General features: G+C 34.1%; 1 protein-coding gene across 6 annotated transcripts in view; it reads left to right on the top strand.

Moving 5' to 3' along the window:
• Positions 1-15,890, top strand: part of LOC148950065 (G protein-coupled receptor moody-like) — a 343,869-nt gene extending 327,979 nt beyond the window's left edge. For all 6 annotated transcript variants that reach the window (XM_089092107.1, XM_089092103.1, XM_089092104.1 and 3 more), the window contains one exon: positions 14,674-15,890. In XM_089092107.1, the coding sequence (XP_088948233.1) occupies positions 14,674-15,823 (1,150 nt within the window). In that variant the 3' untranslated portion in view covers positions 15,824-15,890. The remainder of the gene's footprint in view (positions 1-14,673) is intronic.
• The last annotated feature ends 7,198 nt before the right edge of the window (positions 15,891-23,088 follow it).

The raw sequence follows: 23,088 nt of genomic DNA, 5'->3' as shown, positions 1-23,088 counted from the left end.
AGTATTTTGTTCCGTTCGTCAAACGGGTCAAGTCCCATTAATCTCCCTTCCTCCTCCGCCACGAAAAATTGTATTATTATTCATAATATGTATTTTATTCATATTTTTATTCATATATTATATATTTATTCATAAGACAAAATAAAAAATTAGAAGCTAAATAAAAATTAACAATCAATTTTTTTAAGAAGAAGAGTGAATTTACTTTTCTTTTTTCAGTAAAATTTACAAGTTGTTCTAAATATTTTACAAATACAGCATGATAGTGACAAAATGGAAGGCCAATTTAAGCTAATTCCCTGGTAATGTTGAACTCATATTACGGTAAGAAGCTCGCACGAAAAGCAAAAAGGATCGAATATTTTCCTTAAGTCTCATATGTTCTACGGGCTAACAAGAAGATCAAAGTAAGCATTCTCACTAAAACCAGGCTTTCAGAACCCCTTCGGTACCCCCTAGGATAAAAGATTGGGGAAGCAGCTTTCTGATTCTGGTGTGGGAGAAATTCAATCAAAAATAGAGGGAACAGATTAGTAATCTTGTAACGCTAGGAAGATAAACAAAATTGCTATGATAAGACAATAGTATCCATGAAGAATTTTGGTACAAAGGTAGTTTTTCAGTTTAAACTAGTTTTAAAATTTGAACTTAGGAATGAATCTATGGGGGAACTTCGTGTTTGCTTTTTCCCAGGGTTAAAACAATCCTGAATACCTTATAGCTCAAACAAGCTTTAAATTCTGATTCAATTTATTTGTTATTGGAGAGGATGGAAGTGGTGCCTCTAAGAAGATATATCACTAGTTTTCGAACATCTTAATTAATAACTTCAGTTTTCCTGGCTTTCCGGTTTCAGCATCTAGAGATCATATCATAAAAACAACCAGATTTCGATCTCTCCTTGTGCACGTGCTTACTGCCAATGGTACCCTGTGCCATTGGAGATATAAAGGTCTCATGATTTTGTGTAGGGCATTGGCTCGAAGCATTACATCCCTTTACGCATGTACTTTAAACAACTTGCACTGCTTACTCATAAAGATGCTACCACATAATCTAGGTTAACTTCCTCATTTTATAATGGCAACAAAATTAGCCGACTGTATCCTCAATTGTGTGTAAGCATCTTGGGCGCTGGCGTAAGCAATTTTTCTCTGAGTATAAATCCCAAAGGGTAGTGACTTGGTACCAATGGACCAATTTCAGTTTGTTTGTAAAACAAGCGGGGCATCATAAAACGGACAACAAATCCTATGGATCCATATATTTCTTCATCTTATGTTTGTTTTCTAAACGAATACCCAACGGTATAGAATCATAAATATAAAAAAAAATCACAAGGCAAGTAATACCTTATTCACAAGCCTTTCATGTGGCTAAATATTTATAATCTTAAATTGGTCAGGTACAGAAAATTTGGTAATTAAGGTCGATGTTCCTGCGCTCTGCATGTTCCGCCTTCTGTGGCACTCTTACCAAAATCCATGAAACTATATTTATACATACTTCACAGCTTGAAGGTCTGTTTCCCTGAATTTTACATTTAATTTCCTAGACATGTCAAAAGCTACAAATCATGGAGAGTTAGCAAAAAACCTGAAATATAACCGTTGAAGTTGCAGAACATCAAAGGACCTTAATTTAATGTGCCGTAAAACGAGTAAAAAAGGGCAACCTTCTATTTTCAGTAAGCTGCCCTTTTCTTTTGATTCTTTCTTATAGATGACTCATGAATAGAATGCCTAGTTGGAGAACTTAGCTACTTCTTTAGCGACACATTCGCAAAGATAATCTGTTTATACGAAAAATGAAAACATTTTTGAAGCTTACAGAACATGCACATCCACAAGTATATTACTTGAGTCTAAGTGCATATATTAGAAATGATTTTGGAGACCCAGCATTTTTTTGGGGGAGGGGCTTCGAAAAGTCACCAAACAAGAGTAAGTTACAAAGAGATAATACATCGTTTTTATCTGAAAAATCAACATACTTTCATCTTTTTTTTGGGAGGGGGGAGAGGAGGGGAGGGTCTAAAGGTCCCCTTCCCTGAGAGCTAACCTGCTTGGGTTATGTAAGCTGTTGTGACCCAGCTTCACATTTGTTTACTTAATGTTTATAAGTTAAAGGCGAAGATTAAAATATGAGCTAGCCTTATACTTTTTTGTTTGAAATTAGTTTAAAGAAACTTTCCAAAAAAGAAGTTTTTCAATGAAAAGTAAAGAGCCACTTTCTGCCACTGAGAGTACATTTCGGAGCATCACTTGTTCCACCGCAAGTGGTGAGACTCAGCAACGCTCTGCCTCTTCCCACCCTGCATGGGAAGTTTAACATAATGTGTGGCACTCTCCTGCCACACGTGTTACGCAACACCTCGTCCGAACCATTTTTGGAAGTGATTAACACATTTAGTAAGTCACTTCTTATGGAACATTAAAGGTTTTTCTTTAGGGATTTATTCACAAAAGGGGTTTATTATATCAACATTTACAGGGAATTGATTTTCATCACAATAGCTTAAGAACCGCCAAGATCAAACATTATGCTTAGTGATGTAAAGTAGTAAATTAAATTGGCACCTGTTCAAATACAAGAACAACAAGACAATGAAAGGAATTTAAAAATAGTATCTTTTATTTATTTTTTTATCTTTTACATAGCTTGCACAAGTCTACTGAATCCAAAATAGAATCATTAACGTACCAAAGACATCAAAATTACAACCCTTCTTTTGTCCCTGGTTCCATTTTAGGTATATTTATGCTGAAAACCAAGATTTTATATGATTTTACTTTTGGTTGTTACAAATCATGAACAAAATTTTGCTTGCGCAAGTTTCACCATTGTTGCCACACTCAACCATGAATAAAAACAAGTGTTAACTATTTTGACGATGGTTTTTGTTCGTAAAACTTTAAACATATACAATCATAATTTAAACATATATAATTGTTTATAAAATATTTTTTTCAAACCAGGTTAACACTCGCAGGATTCATTCTTATTTTTTTATAGGTGCTATTAACGTTTGGCTGTGATACACAGAAGGCCGTCGGGGAAATTTTCATCTTGGTCTCCTACTAAAAAAATAATAAAATATTTTTTTACGTAATAAAAATTAAGGAAAAAAATTGATTATTGGAATCAGAAGAAATAGTGATCCTATGGGTATGTGTAAGGGAAAATATAACAAAACAGTACAATTTGATTTTCTAAAAAGATTTCAACAATAACCGTGTTAATTCATAGCTTAGATTCTTAGCTATGCAATAATATACAATTTTTTTTTTTCAATTCCTATTTGGTAACAAGATGGTAGGGTTACATTCTTGCATAGATTTTGCTCATTCACTCACTATTTTATTTACACGGGTTACCGCCAATTAATGCCAGCGATTCTCTTTTGCCACAGAAATCAAGAAATTTATACTCTCTAGGGTTCTATGATGATATATTTTTTTGTTCATTTTTTGCTGATTTTTCACACACGTTCTTTATTTTCAAACTTGACGTCCGCGAAGTACTAATGCTGCATGACGGCTTTCGGCTACCTTTTTCATTAAAAGTTGAGTTTCTGGGTTTTTCAGGAGTAACTGGGAATCAACAGATTGTCCATGTTTAAATTTTTACGAGCGGTTTTCATCGTCAAATTTACAAAAGTAGCTTACACTTTTTTTTGAAGTTCAATGTGGCAACAATGGTGCAGCTTGTGTGACCAAAATCGTGTTCACAATTTCACAAAAACCAAAAGAGAAATTGTAGAAAATCCCAGTTTTCAGCATGAATGTATCTAAGATGGAGTCAGGGGGAAAAACCGTTTTCATTTTGATGTTCTTGGTACTTTAAAGATTGTATTTTAGTGCAGTAGACTTGTGTAAGCTACATAAATGATGAAAACTTAAAAAAAATGATTCCGGTATATTCCTTTCTTTGTTTTTATTGTTCTAGCATTCAAAAAGCTGTAAATTCAATTTACTTCGACTCACTCAGTAAAAGATTTGGTCTTGGCGGCTCTTAATCTGTTGCGATGAAAATTTATTTTCTATAAATGTTGCTATAGTAACTTTTGTGAATAAATCCCTTAAAAAAAAAAAACCTCTCAGGTTCCATAAGGAAGGACTTAATCAAGGTGCTATCTACTTTTAAAAATGGTTCGTAACAGCTGTTGCGTGCCGTGTGTGGTAGAAATGAACCACATGCTGTGCTAAGTGTATCAGGCATTGGAGGAAGAAATAGAGCATGACGGAATCCCACCATTCGTGGTGGAACAAATGAAACTCCAGTGCCCCTCGGATTTGATTAAAGCTGTTCGTATTTTATCTCTGCAATTAATTACTTTTGAACTTTTGTTTATAAAAAACAGGTTGTATCCGGAATACTGTGTTTCAACTTTTTTTATGGCCCTGATTTAGATTTTATGGCAATACACTAATATTTATGACAGGGTGGGTTGATTGACGGTGGAGCCAAAAGTTTTTTAGTTTTTTTTTCAGTTTCATTTACCTTTATTTAAAAACAAAATACATACTTACATAACATTCCTGCCGGGAAAGCAAAAAAATATGCTTGGCTAGGGCAGGACATTAACTAATATTAGTTAGAAACAAACAGAAACAACAAATTGACTGAACATATCAATAATAAAAAAAGAGGAGAAAAGTAAACCATTAAATAAATCAACCTATGTTTTCAACTTTAAATGTAAAAAAAGAAAAAAAGAGACAAAGCAATAGGGAACGAGAAAAAAAGGAAAAATAAATATGGGGAGAATAAACCAACCTGGAGGATGACAGCACTAAACACCTTTTCTGTAATGACCCTTCACTGCTCACTTAAAGGATATAAGATTGTTTGAATTCGGTATGTCTATGGGGAGTGAATTTCAAACAGTCGGTGCAATAAATCTAATTAAAAAAGAAGCACTTTTCGTAGTGGGCGCTTTTTGGACTATGTCAGAAAAATGTCGTGTGTCGTAAGTGTGCAAATCCTTATTTAATGTAAACAGATTTTGAAATGAAGATGGAAGGAGGTTATTAAAATACTTGAAACAAAAATTTGCAATTTGGAAATCTCGAGTCTTGGATACATCAAATGTCTTTGTAAATTTGAAATGTAGACTGATGTCATCTGTGTGTTGAACAGGTGATATAATTCGAACTACCTTATTTTGGATGAGGTGAACTCTTTTATAACAAGAAATGAAGTTACTTGGCCATATGGAGCAGCCGTAAGACAAATGGGGATGAAAAGCAGAATGATAAATCATTTTCAGGATTTTGTTAGGGGAACGAAATTTAAGACGGCGGATGACTCCAAGGGACCTTGAAAGTTTATTGCCTACTAATTTTGTATATTCTTTCTACGAAAGATTTTCAGTAACTACAAATCCCAGATATCTACTGGTTTTTACTCTATTGATGATACTATTAGCTACTTTTAATTTTGAATCAGTTTGAATTGATGATATTCTAGAAAATAATACATAATTTGTCTTACTATAATTCAGTGTTCAATAGTTCGAATCAGCCCATGAGACAAATTCAGTGAGAGCTGTTTCCATTTTTGTAAACAAAGTAGAGTTTCACATGCAACAAAAAGAAGCGTATCGTCTGCAAAAAGTATTACGTTGGCTCCAGAGAAATAATATTTTTCCTGGTCAACATAGATAAAAAAGTAGGGGTTCCAGTATTGACCCTTGTGGCACTCCACAGGGTATAAAATGGCGCTAGGATGTAAGGTTTACGTTATAAAGATCTCGAGCTTTATTGTTAGAATAGGAGGGAAACCATTTAGAGGTATGTTATCTGTCGCTATTGACTTGACAATCTGAAGTAAAGTGTGATGATCAGTAACATCAATGCTTTTTTAGTGTCTAACAATAATGCTACCGGTATTAGACCATTATCAAATTTATCATTCACCGAATCAACCAATTTTAAAATGGTTCCGAAAACCGAACTGCGTTTTGCAAAGTAAATCCTGCTCCTGGATCTAAATTGCTCAGGTCATTTTTTGACTTTCCTTTACGAAGGAGTCATACACGTGCCAATTTAAGCCTTTCTGGAAAAGTATCCTTTTCAAGTGGCAAGTTTATTAAATAAACTAAAATAAGGATGACAATTTTTTGAATTGCTTCAACTATTTTTAATGACACTTCATCAATTCTACAAGATTGTGATTTCATTTCGTAATCATTTCATTTATTTCACTTTCTTCACATTACGTAAACAGGAATTCAGAAGTTACATTTCAAGGTGGTAGTTTGGGGACAGGGGGGCTTAATGATCTTTTAACAGCTTCTTGGCACAGCTTTAAACCTTCCTCTGAAAATTACTTGCATAATTTTCTGCGATTTGTTTCGGATCATTAACAATTTCATCAAGTCACCTTTTTTATTTGCTCCTTTTCTTTTTTATGGCCCAGTACTTCCTTAATTTTTATCCAGATCTTCTTCATATTTCCTTTAATTTGATCTAGTTTCTTTTCATAATATGATTTTTCAATATACTTTTTTATTTCAGTCCATTTCGGTATTCTTTGAAAATCTGGAGTTTCTGATCCTTTAAATAATCTTTATACAAATTATTCTTCATTTTTACATAAGCAAGGATACCAGTCGTCATCCATTCCTTCCTTGGAATATATTTTTTCTTACTTACCTATTTAATTGTACAACACTTGTCAAACTCCATAAGAAATGCATCCAGAAAAAAATTTTAAGCCTCATTTGCACAATTACTTTTAAAAACATCCGAAAAATCAACATGTCTAAATTTTCAGCTAGTTTTCTTAAACTATTTTCTGATAAATTTCGATATTTAAGCTCATTTTTTGGTGGCCTGATATTTAAAACTTCAAGTTTGCCATCAACATAAGGTGGTCTGATCCATAATTAATAAGAACGTCAGCCAAAAAATCTTTTAATAATTAGCCATCAACAAAAATATTATCTATTAGAGTTGCCAAAGACTGCGTTATTTTCGCGGGAATTGATACTAAAGGGTATAAATAAGACGACAACATTATGTTAAGAAAATCAACACGGCCATCTGAATTCAGCAGATCAATATTAAAATCACCCATAGGCCTACAAACAAAGATTGGGGTTTAAGACAGTCCATTGCTGACAGGAGTGAACATTTGGCTAATCGAAACCCTTGACAGTTCCAAAAGGATACAAAGAATAAAGAAAAGAAAATGAAAAACCTGAACAAAATAGCCCGAATATGCAAATATTAAGCTAAGGGTCCATGACTTATAATATTATTAGCACAAAGCCTTTTTATTTCTAAAAAAGAAAATATTCATAATCAGCTCGAGCAATGCTTCAAATATGACAGAAAGATAAGATCGAAAAATCTCACTTTGACTATTCAGCAAGAAGAAGAATAAAAGAATCCAAAACATTAGAGAGTGTTTCATTCGACTAGGTTTATTGGAAACAATATTGGTCAGAATTACGGGTCCGCATCCAGGAGTCAAATTACATTAAAGATCATATCTTATTTATTATCAATTTTATTCTACAATAGTATAACACAGAATTCAGCCACTTATATTTTTTCATTAATTGTAAAAAAGGGCCAACACTGTGGTTCCTTCAAGCAAATTCCGTCACTTGTATTTTACATGAACTGAAAAAGGGGCTAATATTCAGTCATTTCTTTACTTACAGCAATGAAAATGGATCAGTTTTTCTTTTATATAGTATTTTGGAAAGAAAATAATAAGGAATGATAAATTATCATTGGTCAGTCACATATCCTATATCCTACATTCTTATAATGCCTATATCCTTACGAATCTCTAAGCCCACACCTAAATGTGTAACCAGCTATTGGACCTGATATATCAATAAATCGAAAAAAGGTAAGCATTGTTAGAAAACTTATGGCTGTTAGAAATATTATACATTGGTTCAGGCCAAGCTGTATCGACACACATTCTAAAGAAGAAGGAATTTATGGATAATTTTGATTTTCGTAAGTGAAATCTATACGTCAAGAAGATTTTCCTTCGGGTCGAAAAAAAAATTGACGAAACGGAGTTTCTCTAATGATAAACTGTCGACAGATATAACCCAGATAGTCTAGTGAGATTTTTTTCTGATGAGAGCCAAGTTGGGTTTTCCCAGTTAAAAAATAGCTCTCCAAGTTGAAAAAAGTTTGCAAATATAAAAGGATAAGTCTTCAAAATAAAAATAGAATATTGGAAGCCGCGGTAATGACAGCATACAAGTACGACTCTTAAAGCATGGACTCTTCTTAAGGTTAGGGGAGATGTGCTTGATGTTTTCGAGAGGAATTGCTTAAGGATAGTTTTATGTACTCGTTTGACTGCCTGTATACCAAACAATTTTGTGTATCAAACAACAAACGAAAAGAGCTATGATGAAACAAACAATTTTTTTTATCAAACAACAATGAATAGGGCTAAATGAATAGGGCTATTATAGCCCACTTTCTGGGGCTATAATAAACAAAGATTAAGACGGCTAGGTCATTTTTACGGATGAAGGATCGCAAATTACCAAAGATCGTGCTTTTTGACCATCTGTTTGGGGATTTAACAACTGTTCATCTTTGAGTAGGATGAAAAAAGGTCGTAAAAAGGAATGTTGGAGCTCCATATGGAGGAACAAAGAGTAAAGCTTTGAATAGATTAGGTTGGAGGAGCTATGCGCATCTGCGTTGAACTCACCCACCTTGTTGCTGCAGTGAGTTATTAGTAACAGCAGTACTTGCTTGTATGCACAGAACTTTTTTTTACCAAGCCAACCTAGAAAAATTAAAAACGAGCTTAGTCTTTATTTAATCAAATTTAGTTTTCAATTAAAGACGTTGATTTATTCGGATCTGACCTGAAAATCTTCAGAACTAGGTAAATCGTTTTGTTTTTTAACCTCTGGCAGTTTGTTACTGCAGTGAGTTGTTATTAACAGTAGTATATTTGTTTGTATAGACGGAACGTTTTACCAATCCAACGAGAAAAATTCAAAACAAGATGAGTGTTTATCTAATAAAACTCATTTTTCAATTAAATACCTTGATTTACTCGGATCTGACCTAAAATTTGTAAAAAGTAGGCAGATTGTTAAGTTTTTTTTTATAACTTTTTTGCATTTATTATGAATCAATAGGACTAAGTTGGCGTTCAAAACATGGGCTAGCTAAAAAATCGTGCAGAAATATTGCTTGACATAGTAAAAAATGATTCTTTTATTTTTGATTGATCAAAAATGTGAATTCAGTCAATATTTTCATTTAACTTTCATAATTAACTTCCGGACTTTGCTTTGTAGCCATAGATGGTGTTGCTTATTTTTTTTCTTTCTCAGATAAAACCTTATCAGTTTGAAATTTTTTTGGCCGACTCATCTTTGGGCTCATACTCAGTTCTTTATTATTAAATGAAATAAAATCATGGAAACATAAGCACACTAAGTTGGGGTATATTGACAAACATACTTTGACATAGTACAGACCATTTGTGAATTAAGAGCCAATCTTCCACTTTTTGTGTTTTCCATCTTCAACTAAGGTCAGAAACATTATAGGCTACGAAAGTTTTACCTAGAAACTTTGAATTAGAATCAAAAAGCTATTAAGGGCTTTTAGCATGATTTCTTACTTGTTCAAGGAGGAAATCCTACATTTCTCTTTTGTCTATTGTTTAAGATGGAAAACAACATCGTTAGTGCTTGAGAACAGCTAACATTTATTCAAAAAGGAATTTGCATAAAAAAAGAAAAACTTTTAAAAAAGAAAAACTTACAGGGGTAGAAAGTCGAGTATCTTTTGAGTAACAACTTTTTAGTGAAAATTTTATTGCTGTCAAGAAACATGAATGTGAGTAAAACTATAAATGCGAAAAACAATTTAAAAAACACCCATACAGGTATTTAGTAAAATTAAACAAAAGAATAACAAAACAAGCTTTTTAAATGCAAGTAAAGAGCAACGTTAAAATTCAAAAAGAAGAGAAATCATCCTGTATATAGGAAGAACTATCACCCTTTCAACCTCAATGCTTTAAGCTAAAGTTCAACTAGTACTTTACTGAAAGCATTTTAAAGTACAGAAAATATAACCAGTTGGGGATTATAGGAGTTTTACTCACTGATTACCATTCAAAACGCTGAAACTAAATATTTAATTGTTGCAAATTCAAATAAATAAACCTTTCTATTCTCGAGGCATTGACGAAAAAAGAAAAGAAATTTCACATTATTCTTCTATAAAAGAGTTCGGTTTTGATTTTTTGTAAAGAGTAGGGGGTTGAGAGGGCCAAATCCCTCCTCTTATACAGAATATATATATACATTTATATATATATATATATATATATATATATATATATATATTTATATATATATATATATATATATATATATATATATATATATATATATATATATATATATATATATATATATATATATATATATATATAAATTAGCAATAATTGTATATTTGTGTATGCATGTATGTATTTTTTCCCTAAAACAGCTCCATATTTTTTCGGGAAAATTGGCAATTACAAAAACTGGTAATTACAAAAATATTTGCATATATTTTGATAAGGGATCACAAAAATTCAAAAACCTTAAAAAAGAAAATCTAAAATTTGAAGCTTAGCCGAGTGCCGGGGCCCGACGGCTGGTATTTGCAAGAATATTTGTATATATTTTAACAAGAGATTACAACAATTCAAAAACCTTAAAAAAGACAAAAGTTTGATACTTAGTCGATATTGTTGTTAGAAAGCGTACATGCTTTAATAATCAAATATATTTGAAAAGACCGCAGTGGGAAAAAGCAGCAAATTGTCTCAAATTGTTTGCGGTTAGAAGACAAGCGACAATGAGAATCCATATATAAAAGCCTGCCGAGCGCTGGGGCCCGGCGGTGAAGCCCCTATATTAAGGTAGCCCCCGTTCAATCTGGCGATGGCTTTTATGCTAAAGTTTAACTTCTGCATAACAATGCACCGGAAATAAAAATAGCCATTGAAAATGATGAGTTCTTAAAATTTTTAAGAGAGTCTTGACCTGTTACAACAATTTTTCTGAAGGTAAAGCTTAAATTTTAGAGGAGGATTCAATTCAAACATATTAATTCTGGGAAAATGTCCCTCCCCCCTTTGGCTTCTGTGAAGGTGAGCACGTGATTTGACATTTGATACAAAAAGTAGCCATTGAACCACTTCAACAAAGAAAATAATAAAAGAGTAATTACTTAATGAAAATCTTACCAATACAGACAGATTTACGTAAAACTAACTGTCGGTGCCCTTCAATTTTCACTATGATCTGTTCTTATCTTGACAGGTTTTCCATTCTCCTGATTGTATCATATCAATATTGTTTTTATTTTTTACTGACAATATTTCTGCAGTAATATGGGGGTCACCCTCCCGTTGACATCCATATTAAAGACTTAGTTCAAATATATAATACCAAATGAGAAGATGCTAGAGGTCGCCACTTTGTTTGGAAGGACCTCGCACAAAAAATTGAAGATTTTGACCCTAGAAATTCCACCCGACCTTCTCAAATGCCCAATGACGTTCCACCCTACCCCAGAAACTGATTTTCAGCAATATAATGCCATATAAACATTAGTAATACCGTATGCTATAAACGTTTTACATGAAAATTAAATAAAAAAAACAAGTTTTTTAAACTGAAAGTAAGGAGCGACATTAAAACTTAAAACGAACAGAGATTATTCCGTATATGAAATGGGCTGTCCCCTCCTCAACTCTTCGCTCTTTACGCCAGAGTGTTTTATTGTTTTAAAAAATAAAGTTGTGAGACAGAGTCAAACTTTAGCGTAAAGAGCGAGGCGTTGAGGAGGGGACAGCCCCTTTCATATACGGAATAATTTCTGTTCGTTTTAAGTTTTAATGTCGCTCCTTACTTTCAGTTTAAAAAACTTGTTTTTTTATTTAACTTCTGATCGTTTTTTAGTTAATGCAGCTTTTATTGTGGCTCACCGTCATTGAATAAGTAAACAAATTTGCATAAAAATTTTACTTTTCTTTTGTTAAATGGATGTCTCTAAATTTGGTTATGACGTAATTTACAAATTAACTTACGTAACTAACTTCTATATTCGTATATTTTTCTTCTGGCAAAAAAAAACAAAGTTGCAGATTTTTGCAGATATGAGCTTGAAACCTATGTAATAGGGTTTTCTGATACACTGAATCTGACGGTGTGATTTTCATTAAAATTCTTTCACTTGTAGGGGATGTTTCCCCCCTCTTTAAAAAATCGGGTAAATTTTCTCAGGCTCGTAGCCTTTGATGAGTAATGCTAAACTTAATAAAATTTATATATTTAGAATCAGCATTATAAACCCATTCTTTTGAAACATTTATTGACACCAAAATTCCGTTTTTAAAAGTTTCGCTTACTATTGAGGCGTATCGCTTGGTTTTTTATTGTTTTTTTTTTATTAACTATATGTTATTACGTATATAAGAGCGATCTTCCCTTAGTCGATAAGACATTATTTACGTTACAAGTTAAACAAATTTTAAATTAACAAGCATAAGAACCACAAAAGCCGTTTAAATATAATATATAGCTCTTTTGAAAGCACTAAAAAAACTGTAGCGTAAAGAGTGAGGTATTGACTTGGGAGAGAACCCCCTCATATACGTTATAATTTCTGTTCGTTTTCAGTTCTAATGTTGCTTCTTATTTTCAGTTGAAAAAACTTGTTTTTTTTTTAATTTAATTTCTGATCGTTTTTTAAATAATGCTTGGAAATCAGGCGCCCCCTTCATAGAAATATCCCTTACCCCAAAAAAACATCCTCCAAGGAAAGATTCTCCCGAGTAACCCCCTCCTCCAGCCCCCCTCCAGAAAAAAATCCTTCCTGAAAATGTCTGTATACTTCCCAATAACCAATAAATAATGCTGGCAAGTCCAACGCCCCCTTCGTGGAAAATTTCCCTTCCCCCATGAAAACTTCCTTCATGGACAGATCCTCCAACATAACCCCCGACACACACCCCCCACTACCAGAAAAAAACCCTCCTGAAAACGTCTGTATACTTCCCAATAACCAATACTATATGTTAACATTGGGTAAAGTTCATAACTTTTAGCCCTCCCCCCGTACACTTCGGGGGATCAAATCATCCTAAAAGACATAGTTATCATATTTTCGACCATACTGAACAAAATGGCTATCTCAAAATTTTGATCGGGTGACTTTGTGAAAAAAATGAGCGTGGGAGGGGGCCTAGTTGCCCTTCATTTTTTTTGGTCACCTAAAAAGGGCACTAGAACTTTTAATTTCCGTTCCAATGAATCCTCCCACGATATTCTAGGATCACTGGGTCGATTCGAACACCCCTGGGGAAAAAAAAACAACAAAAAAACAAATAAACTCCATGATCTTTCATCTTGAAAAAATGGAGAATTCCACATTTTTGTAGATAGGAGCTTGAAACCTCTACAGTAGGGTTCTCTGATACGCTGAATATGATGGTGTGATTTTCATTAAGGTTCTATATTTTTTAGGGGGTCTTTCCCCCTTTTTTGAAAATCAGCCAAATTTTCTCAGGCGCGTAACTTTCGATGGGTAGCACTAAACTTGATAAAAGTTATATATTTGAAATCAGCATTGAAATCTGATTTTTTTGATGTATCTATTGGTATCAAAAACCCGTTTTCTAGAGTTTCGGTTACCATTGAGCTGGGTCGCTCCTTACTTACAGTTCGTTACCACGAACTGTTTAATAGCCAGTCATTTTTTGTAAATTGTGTACATGCTTAGGGACGAATGTGTCATCATATGGCAGCACATTGTCTGAAACTTGGAGGCTAATGGTTTTTCTTTACTCTAAGCCAATTGGTTTTTAGAGCTTTAACTTTCTGCGTCGAGGCCTTGTTTGGGCCATACATCCTGTTTTGCAGCACAAAATGGCAGAAATCGGCAGTTTCCTGTGGCATGGTCTCTTTTTAAAGAGACCATGCCACAGGAAACTAAAAACAATAAAACTTAATTTTCGTTCAAATGAGCCCCCATCCGTTGTTCTATGACAGCTATTCCTGTATGATCGCTTCTGTGGAAAGAATAAATAAATAAACTCGCACCCAAATAAATAAAATGCCATATTTCTTGTTTTTGAACAGAGGAACTTAAAACCGCTGCATTAGGATTCAAGAAAATGCTCAGCATGATTCTACAATTTTACTCAAAATCACATCACTTTTAGGGGGTACTATTGCCCTTCTCCTAAATTAAGCAAATTTTATCAGGCTTATTACTTTTCGGTAAGTTTTAATATAACGAATGTTTTTATTTTCGGATTTACCATAAAAATGAGATGCTTTGGACATATTTAGTGTTACCATATTTCTATTTTCTAGAATTTCGGTTACTAGAGACACGTGTCATTTTAAATTTACAATTTGCTATCACTGAGTGTTTGAAAAGAGGGGAAGAAAGAAGCTGGTTATCAACAGAAAACTTTATCATAGATTTCCATTTCCAAGGCTCAACAACACAAGTTCAAAGTTTGATTCAGTGTCCTTTTGAAACTCTACAAATAAGTTGTCGTGATATTTAAACTTTTAACTAGAGACATGGTGCCTTTGCACATTACGGCAGTGGAGATTTCTTTGTTAGTAACAGCTTTTTACTTTCTTTTCAGATTGTACACCAGAAAGAATTTAATTCTCATGATTTTGGTTACGTGGATAGCCTGTTTTTGTTCCCTCATTCCAGTGCTAATGGGGAAATGGGGGAAATTCGGCCTCGACCTGTCAATTGGAAGCTGTTCTATTTTGTTTGATGATAACGGACGTTCTCCAAAGGAAACACTTTTTATAGTAGCTTTTGTTTTACCATGCCTTGCTATAATTGTGTGTTATGCGAGAATATTTTGGATTGTAAGGAAAGCAGCGGCAGCCTCTCGTGCAAGTCAGTCGAAAGCCTCAGTGAGGCGCATAGACGAAATGAAAACTTCAAGGCCATTAGAAAGTGTCTCTGGCAGTGATGAAAGTCAACGAGTTAGTGAAAGCACAAAATCTAGTGGTACTAGTGATAATGATATCGTTAAGCCTTTATATAGGCCTTCAGTAATTCGTCATCGCCCACTGAATACTGTCCTCCTATTCAAAGATAAACATTCTTCAATTCGTATTGAAGTAGATAAAGGGAGTGAAGCAGTGGAGGCCATGGATGATGAGACATGTGACCAAAGCGGTTCTCATAATAAAATTCATTCCGAGTATCTTCTGTCACCGACCACTCCTCTAAATTATACAGCTTCGATGAAACGTCGCGCATCAGATTCAAGCGCACATTTTGAAACTGATAAATTACACCGCGAACTATCTCGGCGAAGTTCCAGCTTAGTTTCAATTAAAGCTGACCCGATTCGCCCTAGAACTGGTTCGCCGGCACTTTCTAATTGTTCTGATAAGAGTAATTTAAGGAACATGAATCTGTTTGGCCAAGGTCCATTGAGGAGACTAAGTGTCATTCGTGTCCCAAATTCAGGAAGGTTAAGTTCTAAAGATAAAAGACTGCTGCAAATGATCCTTGTGATATTTGTCTCGTTCTTTGTATGTTACATGCCAATAACCATTGTTAAATTGATGGGGAAGGGTCAAAATAGGGTTGAACTGAACATTATTAGTTATTTACTAATATACATGACGACGTGTATTAATCCTATTGTTTATGTAGTTATGAGTTCGGAATACAGACAAGCTTATAAGAATCTATTGACATCTAATACGGAGGTGCTGAGACGAACAGGCACATTCATGTTTAGCAAGACATCGAACTGGAATTAGTTTGTTTGTACTTTTGAATGAATTGTGATGTACCTTAATTTATTTATAATTAAATTTTTTACTGTAAAACAAATGACACTGACTATATATTCTTTTCTTTTTTTCACTATTTTAAACCAAACTAGACAAAAATGATTTTTTAACAGAAATCCACCACAGAAAATTAATTTTTTATGCATAGCTATATAAATAATGATGCAGAATTTGAAAGAAAAATCCATGAACTAAACACTTGCAAAATGGTAGTAAAATTCTTCTTAGAAATGACAACAGAAGTACAGCTGCAATGAATGAAAAATGATAAAATAATGGGAAGGAATCAGCAATCGTAAAACTTTGAAAGGAATTAATTTGTCCTATTTCCGTCTATTGTTCAATGGTGGAAATTTCGTTCAAAACTTTGGACAGTTTTTTTTTTTATTATAGTAGCTGAATTAGAATTAATATTTAAAGGTCTTAACAATGTTTTTTTAAGGAGGGGGAGTTGATTTTGCAAAACAAAAAGTTTAAGCCGCTCCGTTATAAAAGGATGTAAATCCACTTGTGTTAGGAATTCAGCGTTTCAAGCTCTTTGTTTCCGAAAATTGTGTTGGTGATTAACTTTTGCTTTTAAGATAAACACAAAAAACAGTTGTTATTCCTGTGCCAAATTTAAATAATTTTTTGTTTCTTTAGGCAGTTTTTTTCTTGTTATACTCCCCAGCCTTTTAATTCCAGAAACGGTACGAAAGGGTGTCCTTTTTGGTGCCGTATTGCTCTTTACGATGTTCTTATTAAGATCTATTTATAAAAATTTGCGTAGACATAAGCATTAACTTCTAAATGACCTCTTAAACAGTTTTTTGCGATCTTCCAGTCCCAAACTAGCACCGGAGAAAATAATTTTACACACATCAGTGTTACACAGAATAAGATATAGAGATTTTAAAATAGGGGGGAGGTTGCTGAAAACCTCAGGACAAGGTATTAGAACATGGTTATTTTACTGGTATATTTTTTATTTGAATCCGCTACGATTTCCGAGAGGTTTCAATCTCTTTTCGGAATTCCGTAAATTTATTCTCGTACCGAGAAAATAGTTACCATTCCTGAATCAGATTTCAATAACAAGTTTTTCTAACTTGACAGTTTTTTCCTCAAAACACATTTTTTAATGTTCGGTCTCCATGAGCCGGGATTTGTTTCATTTTGTTCTTAATATTTAATTTTAGTTTGCTTATAGAATGAAATATTTACATTTGCAGCTGCTTTAGGTCATACAATTTTGTGTTAACGTATAAATAGTTATATTTATGGCCACACAGAAAAAAACAGATTTGGATAGCAGTCATTGGATTTCAGTTGCAAATAAAGGGATTTCAATAGGAAATATCAGATATATTAAAAAAAAAGAAAAACAAATCATCCTGCGCATGAAAGCATACAGTCATTTACTGGTTTTATTTTAATTTTTTTTTTCAGATTGCTTACATTTCCACTATTTTAAGTAACAAGACTTATGTTTAACTTGCGAGTGGTCATAAGAACCTGAATTCTCTCAGGTTGATTTCTGCATAAAGATAAATCGTCAATGTTATCGTAAAAAAAAATGAACAATCTGTATTACATACCAGCAGAGTCTAAGAAACAAATTTACTTGTTTACGAAATATATATATATATATATATATATATATATATATATATATATATATATATATATATATATATATATATATATATATATATATATATATATATATATATATATATATATATATATATATATATATATATATATATATATATATATATATATATATATATATATATATATATATATATATATATATATATATATATATATATATATATATATATATAATAAGTTTGTGGTGTTTAAAGGAGAAAGATGGAAGGTTTGATGATTCTCCATCGTAATCCCACTTTAACTCTCAGCCATAGATCTATTACCAGAATAGATATTAGATATCGGAAGAGCGTGTGCAGCTATGTAAGCTAAGGGTGGCTTCATGCTGCAGTGAGTTGCTATTAGCATAGTATGTAAGACAGCGTTGTCAACGCTTTAAAATAAATTGTATCAGTTTTCGGACTAAAATTGTCGCGCAAAACATTAATATGTACCATTTGTATTGCATGTTAAGAATTTGCGGTAACCAAAAGAAAACTTTCGATAAACTAAAACTTGAACAGATATCCGAGTAAGAAAGGAGCAAGTACCACAAAATTTCCAAATGTGCTATATTGTACCAGGACCTCTCAATTGAATAAAAAACGGCACAATTGTACCACGTTTTCGATGCTGATGTAAGATAATATGGAAAAATAAAAATTGCAATTCGTGAGGAGGAAACAGCCACCAGGTATCAAACAAATAGGGTTAAATGTTCAAGGAAACCTGGGAGATAATAGGGAAGCAGGCCTAAACAACTGATTTTGCCTGCTTCAAATACCGTCGAAAGCCTTTACTGATGACATCGAATGAAAAGTACAAGGATCTTGTCAAAACACATGATGTCTGCATCTTCCACTGTTTTATCTTATTGCTATTAATTACACTTAGCAGTATTAGTGCTGCCGAAACCGTCAAATTTCTTAAATAAACATCTCTTTCTTAAGCGCTTGCAGTAATTATGCTACTTCATGCTTTTACATTATGCTCCTACAGCATTATGCTACTATGCTCTTACAATCATAGGTAAGCACAGGCTAGTATGGTTTTGCACTGGCTAAGTAAGCCTGTCACACTAGTTTAAGTAAGGCACATAGCAATCTACACTTGATCCATTCTTACGTTAAGTTACTTACGTTACACAACGGGATTGTGAAACAAACTTTGCTACCGCTGCTTTACAGCAGCTGTAAAGCGACTTACGTAACACAATGGCACTGCGAATCAATCTTTACTGGCAATGCTTTACAGCTGTAAAGCCATAGGGGAGGAACATTTGTGTATTTCAAAGTAATAAATCACCAGGTAGCTGTGTTTTTCGACCAAAATGCGTAAGAAGTGTATCTTAACGTGTATCCAAAGTGCATCTTATACCTTAGAAAATTCTTGGCATACTTGTAACATCCTCCTGGTGACATAGAAGAAAATTCACTGTTTACCCACCATCTGTTTTCTGTTGTAGCACCATCTGTTTCTGTATAAATTAAATAAAAAAAACAAGTTTTTTAAACTTAAAGTAAGGAGCAACATTAAAACTTAAAATGAACAGAAATTATTCCGTATATGAAAGGGGCTGTCCCCTCCTCAACGCCTCGCTCTTTACGCTAAAGTTTTTTATTGTTTTAAAAAATAGAGTTGTGAGAAAAAGTCTAACTTTTATCTAGTAACTTTTGATGGGTAGGACTACGCTTGATGAAACTTATATCTTTGAAATCAGTATTAAAAGCTGATTCTTTTGATGTATCCATTGGTATCAAAATCCTGTTTTTTAAAGTGTCGGTTACTATTGAGCCGGGTCGCTCCTTACTTACAGTTCGTTACCACGATCTGTTTGATTAATGCGTCTTCAGTCTCAACTACATATCACCATAGTCACAGAAAAACTGTATACACAAAAAAGATTATATATGCTTTATGCTTTCAGGTTTAATTTGTTTTGTGAGTATAATGTTACTCACAACCAACCAACAACCAACCAACACAACAACCAACCAACAGCAAAAACATAAAAGGTTCAAATAGCTTCCATATACCTGCTGAGGTTCTTAAAACAATTATTTCCTTAAAGTTTAATTCAAATAAGTAAATTCAGCAAAAAAGTTAAAATTATTTCTGATAATCTTATCATAGGGGTTTCTCCTGAGGAAGAACAATCAAAAATGCAGCAAAACTCTGGATATATCCTTATTTGAACTTTTTACTTTCAATCTTTTGATCTTGTGAATCAATTCTGTGTAATCTTCCTCATATTTAAATAGTCGGATACTTTTTCCCATCCTTCATGAAATATGCGGAAGTATCTAATCTATCGTTTCTTCCCTGTCGATTTTCAAAATTTCGAACAAGATTACCATCATCCCCTAAACCATTTTCCTGAGTTCTATAGGTTTCCTCGGAACAATCCCATCATTCAAAAATGACAACAGTTTTTCTACTTCGTATGGAAATTTCAGGTTTGAAGCTGTGGGCCCACATTTTTATCGATTTCTCTTAGAAATCTTCTTTGTTTAGCAGGTGACCAGTAGCACTAGTGTAATTGCATAAACGAGTATTTATGTAGTGTAAGGAGTCTTGATGGCCCAAAGGAGGCTTAGTGGTTTTAGTTACCTGTGATGATAATTGAATAATAAAAAAAAAAGTTTTTCAATTGAAAGTAAGGAGCAACTTAAAATGATTATTACGTATATGAGGGGGAGTGCCCCTTCCTCAAAACCTCGCTCTTTACGCTAAAGTTTTTTAGTATTTTTATAAAGCTTCTTAGTGTTCTAATTAAAATACCCTCGTGTTTCAAGGATCGTTCTTAAAGAATTGGGACAAACTTCAAACTTAAGCGTAAAGAGCGAGGTGTTGAGGAGGGGGAAATCCATTCACATATGTAATAATTTCTGTTTGATTTAAGTTTTAATGTTGCTTCTTACTTTCAGTTGAAAAAGTTTTTTTTTTATTTCATTTCTGATCGTTTTTTAAATAATGCCAGGAAATCAGGCTCCACTTCCACAGAGAAACACCCCTCCCCATGGGAATATTTTCTAGAAAATTCAATGTCGGTGAAAATTTACCCCAGACAATTACCCTTAACAACTCCACGCGTAAAACTGAGACGAAAAAGAGAAAGCAAAAATCATAAAAAGAATTTGTTTAGGAATTCTGGCAAATTACCCCAGTGTAAAATTTTTCCTGACAAGTTCAGCCCCCGGAAAATTCCCTCTCCATGGAAAATTCCATCCCCATGGAAAAACCCCCAGCAGAAAATTTGTCCCTCCCCACCGAAAACTATGCATATTTCCCAATAACAAATAGGCTACTATGTGTAAACAACGGGTACATTTTATATGTTAAGGACCTTTCCCCTGGGGCTGTGGGGGGTCATGTTATATCAAAAGGCACAGTTATTTGTCCTTTTAACTATGATGAACAAAATTATTTTCAAAAATTTTGATCGGACGATTTTGGGAAAAAAAGAGCGGAGGAGGGGACTTAGGCGCCCTCCAATCTTTTTGGCCACTTAAAAAGAGCACTATAACTTTTAGTTTTCGTCAAAATGAACACTCTCCTGATATTTTAAAACCCCTGGGTCGATACGAAAAGTTTTTTATTGTTTAAAAAAATAGAGTTGTGACAAAGAGTCAAACTTTAGAGTAAAGAGTGAGACATTGAGGAGGAGACCGTCCCTTTCATATACAGAATAGTTTCTGTTCGTTTTAATTTGTAATGTCGCTTCTTACTTCCAGTTAAAAAAACTTGTTTTTTTTTGTTGATTTCTGAACTTTTTTGAATTAATGCAGGTTTTGATTTCGGCTACCGGTACATGAATAATGAAAACGAAATTTGCATATTAATTTTACTTTTTTTTGGCTAAATGGCTTTCTCGAATGTTAGTAGAAGTGACCCTAAAGCCCCCACCCCTCACCCCTGCTGCCACCTACAACTTTTTTTAACACCATATATGGGCATAGAACCACGGGGTTTATGGTTTTTGTCAATGTGAATGAAAAAACAGGAATTTTGTCGCATTTATGGATGTTTTCTTGGATGGTTATGTGTGTTGGTCGATTTATTTGATGTTTTTCATGGATGTTTAATGTTTTTTGTCAGTGAGAATGAAAAACCAGGAATTTTCTCACATTTATGGATGTCAACAGCAATTCATGTCTGTTTTATGGTTTTCTCACTGAGAATGAAAAAACAGGAATTTTCTCAATTGAAAAAACAGGAATTTTCTCACATTTATTGTTTTTTTATTTGATGTTTATGTGTGTTGTTCGATTTATTTGATGTTTTTAACGGATGTCAACATCAAATTAAGAATGTTTTTTGGTTTTTATCAGTGAGCATTTGAAAAACAGGAACTTTCTTACATTTATGTCTGTTTTTATGGTTTTTGTCAGTGAGAATGAAAAAACAGGAATTTTGTCACATTTAAGGATGATAACAGCAATTTATGTTCCTGTTTTATGACTGTTTGTTGTCAGTGAGAATGGACATGCTTGACGCAAATGTTATGAGATTGTTTGGCTAGCCTGGCCTGAGAACTTGATTTACATAATCGCTAGGGGAAATTATTGATTCACGAAGGGGAGAATTAAGAAACACTAAGGCTTCTTTAATCTTAGGTCTGAGGGATAAACGTTCTTTAGGTCAGAGATAAAAATTAATATTCTATTTTTAAATAGGGCTTCATCGATCTTTAGTGTCAGGAATCATAAATGACATCACTTGTTATCTTGGAATTATGCGGGAGTCTAAAGAGATAGAAATTCTATTTTTAAATACGGCTTCACGGAGCTTTAAGTCGGAGAGATAAATTGATATTCTAACGAAACCATAATAGTTTAGCTAGGAACATTTATGAGATGAAGAGATTAACGTAGGAAAGGGTATCCTAGAAATTTGAAATGTGAAAGCACTGAGATGCCAAACAAAAGGAACACACAGAAATTACTTTTAGGGGATTATTTGGGCGAAACAGTTTTAGACAGCTTATGGAATTATTTCGGCGAAACCGTTAGAGACGTTGATTTAAAAGATGATTTAAAAGATGATTTTAGAAGCGGTTTTGAGTGTGGTCGTTATCATACACAAGTTCCATTGAACAGTGTTGTGAGGTCCCCTACCACAACCCCAAAGGGCCCCGATCGCCCTACCCCGATCCAAAGTGTTCCAATCCCTATACCCCAATCCAGAAGGAACCCCCCGGTCCCCAAAGGTTCCCAGGGCTCCCACCCGGCCCCCAGACCCTCAATGACCCACCCCGGGCCCCCCAAAGGCACATCAAGCTCCCAAAAGACCACCGGGTTCCCAAAGGCCTTCACCCGGTCTCCAAATGTCCCCCAGGCTCTCAACCGGCCCCCAGGACCCCCAAAGGCCCTCCACCGGTCCCCAAAGGTCCCCCAGGCTTCCAAAGGGCCCCCGCCCCTCCCTCTCCCTCTCATCCCCCCTCCTCACCGTCCCCTCCCCCCCCTCCCCCCAATCCCCCTCCCCTCCCCTCCTCCCCTCCCCTCCTCCCCCACTCCCTCCCTCCCCCTTCCCTCCCCCTACCCCTCCTCCCCTCCCCATTTTTTAATATTTTTTGTGCATTGAGACACAGAAGGGCA

Source organism: Artemia sp. Qi Xiang Cuo, chromosome 7 (assembly GCF_049724085.1).
Source record: "Artemia sp. Qi Xiang Cuo chromosome 7, ASM4972408v1, whole genome shotgun sequence".
NCBI lineage: Eukaryota > Metazoa > Arthropoda > Branchiopoda > Anostraca > Artemiidae > Artemia > Artemia sp. Qi Xiang Cuo.
Note: the sequence above shows the minus strand (reverse complement) of the source record. Positions and strands in the feature narration are given on the sequence as shown.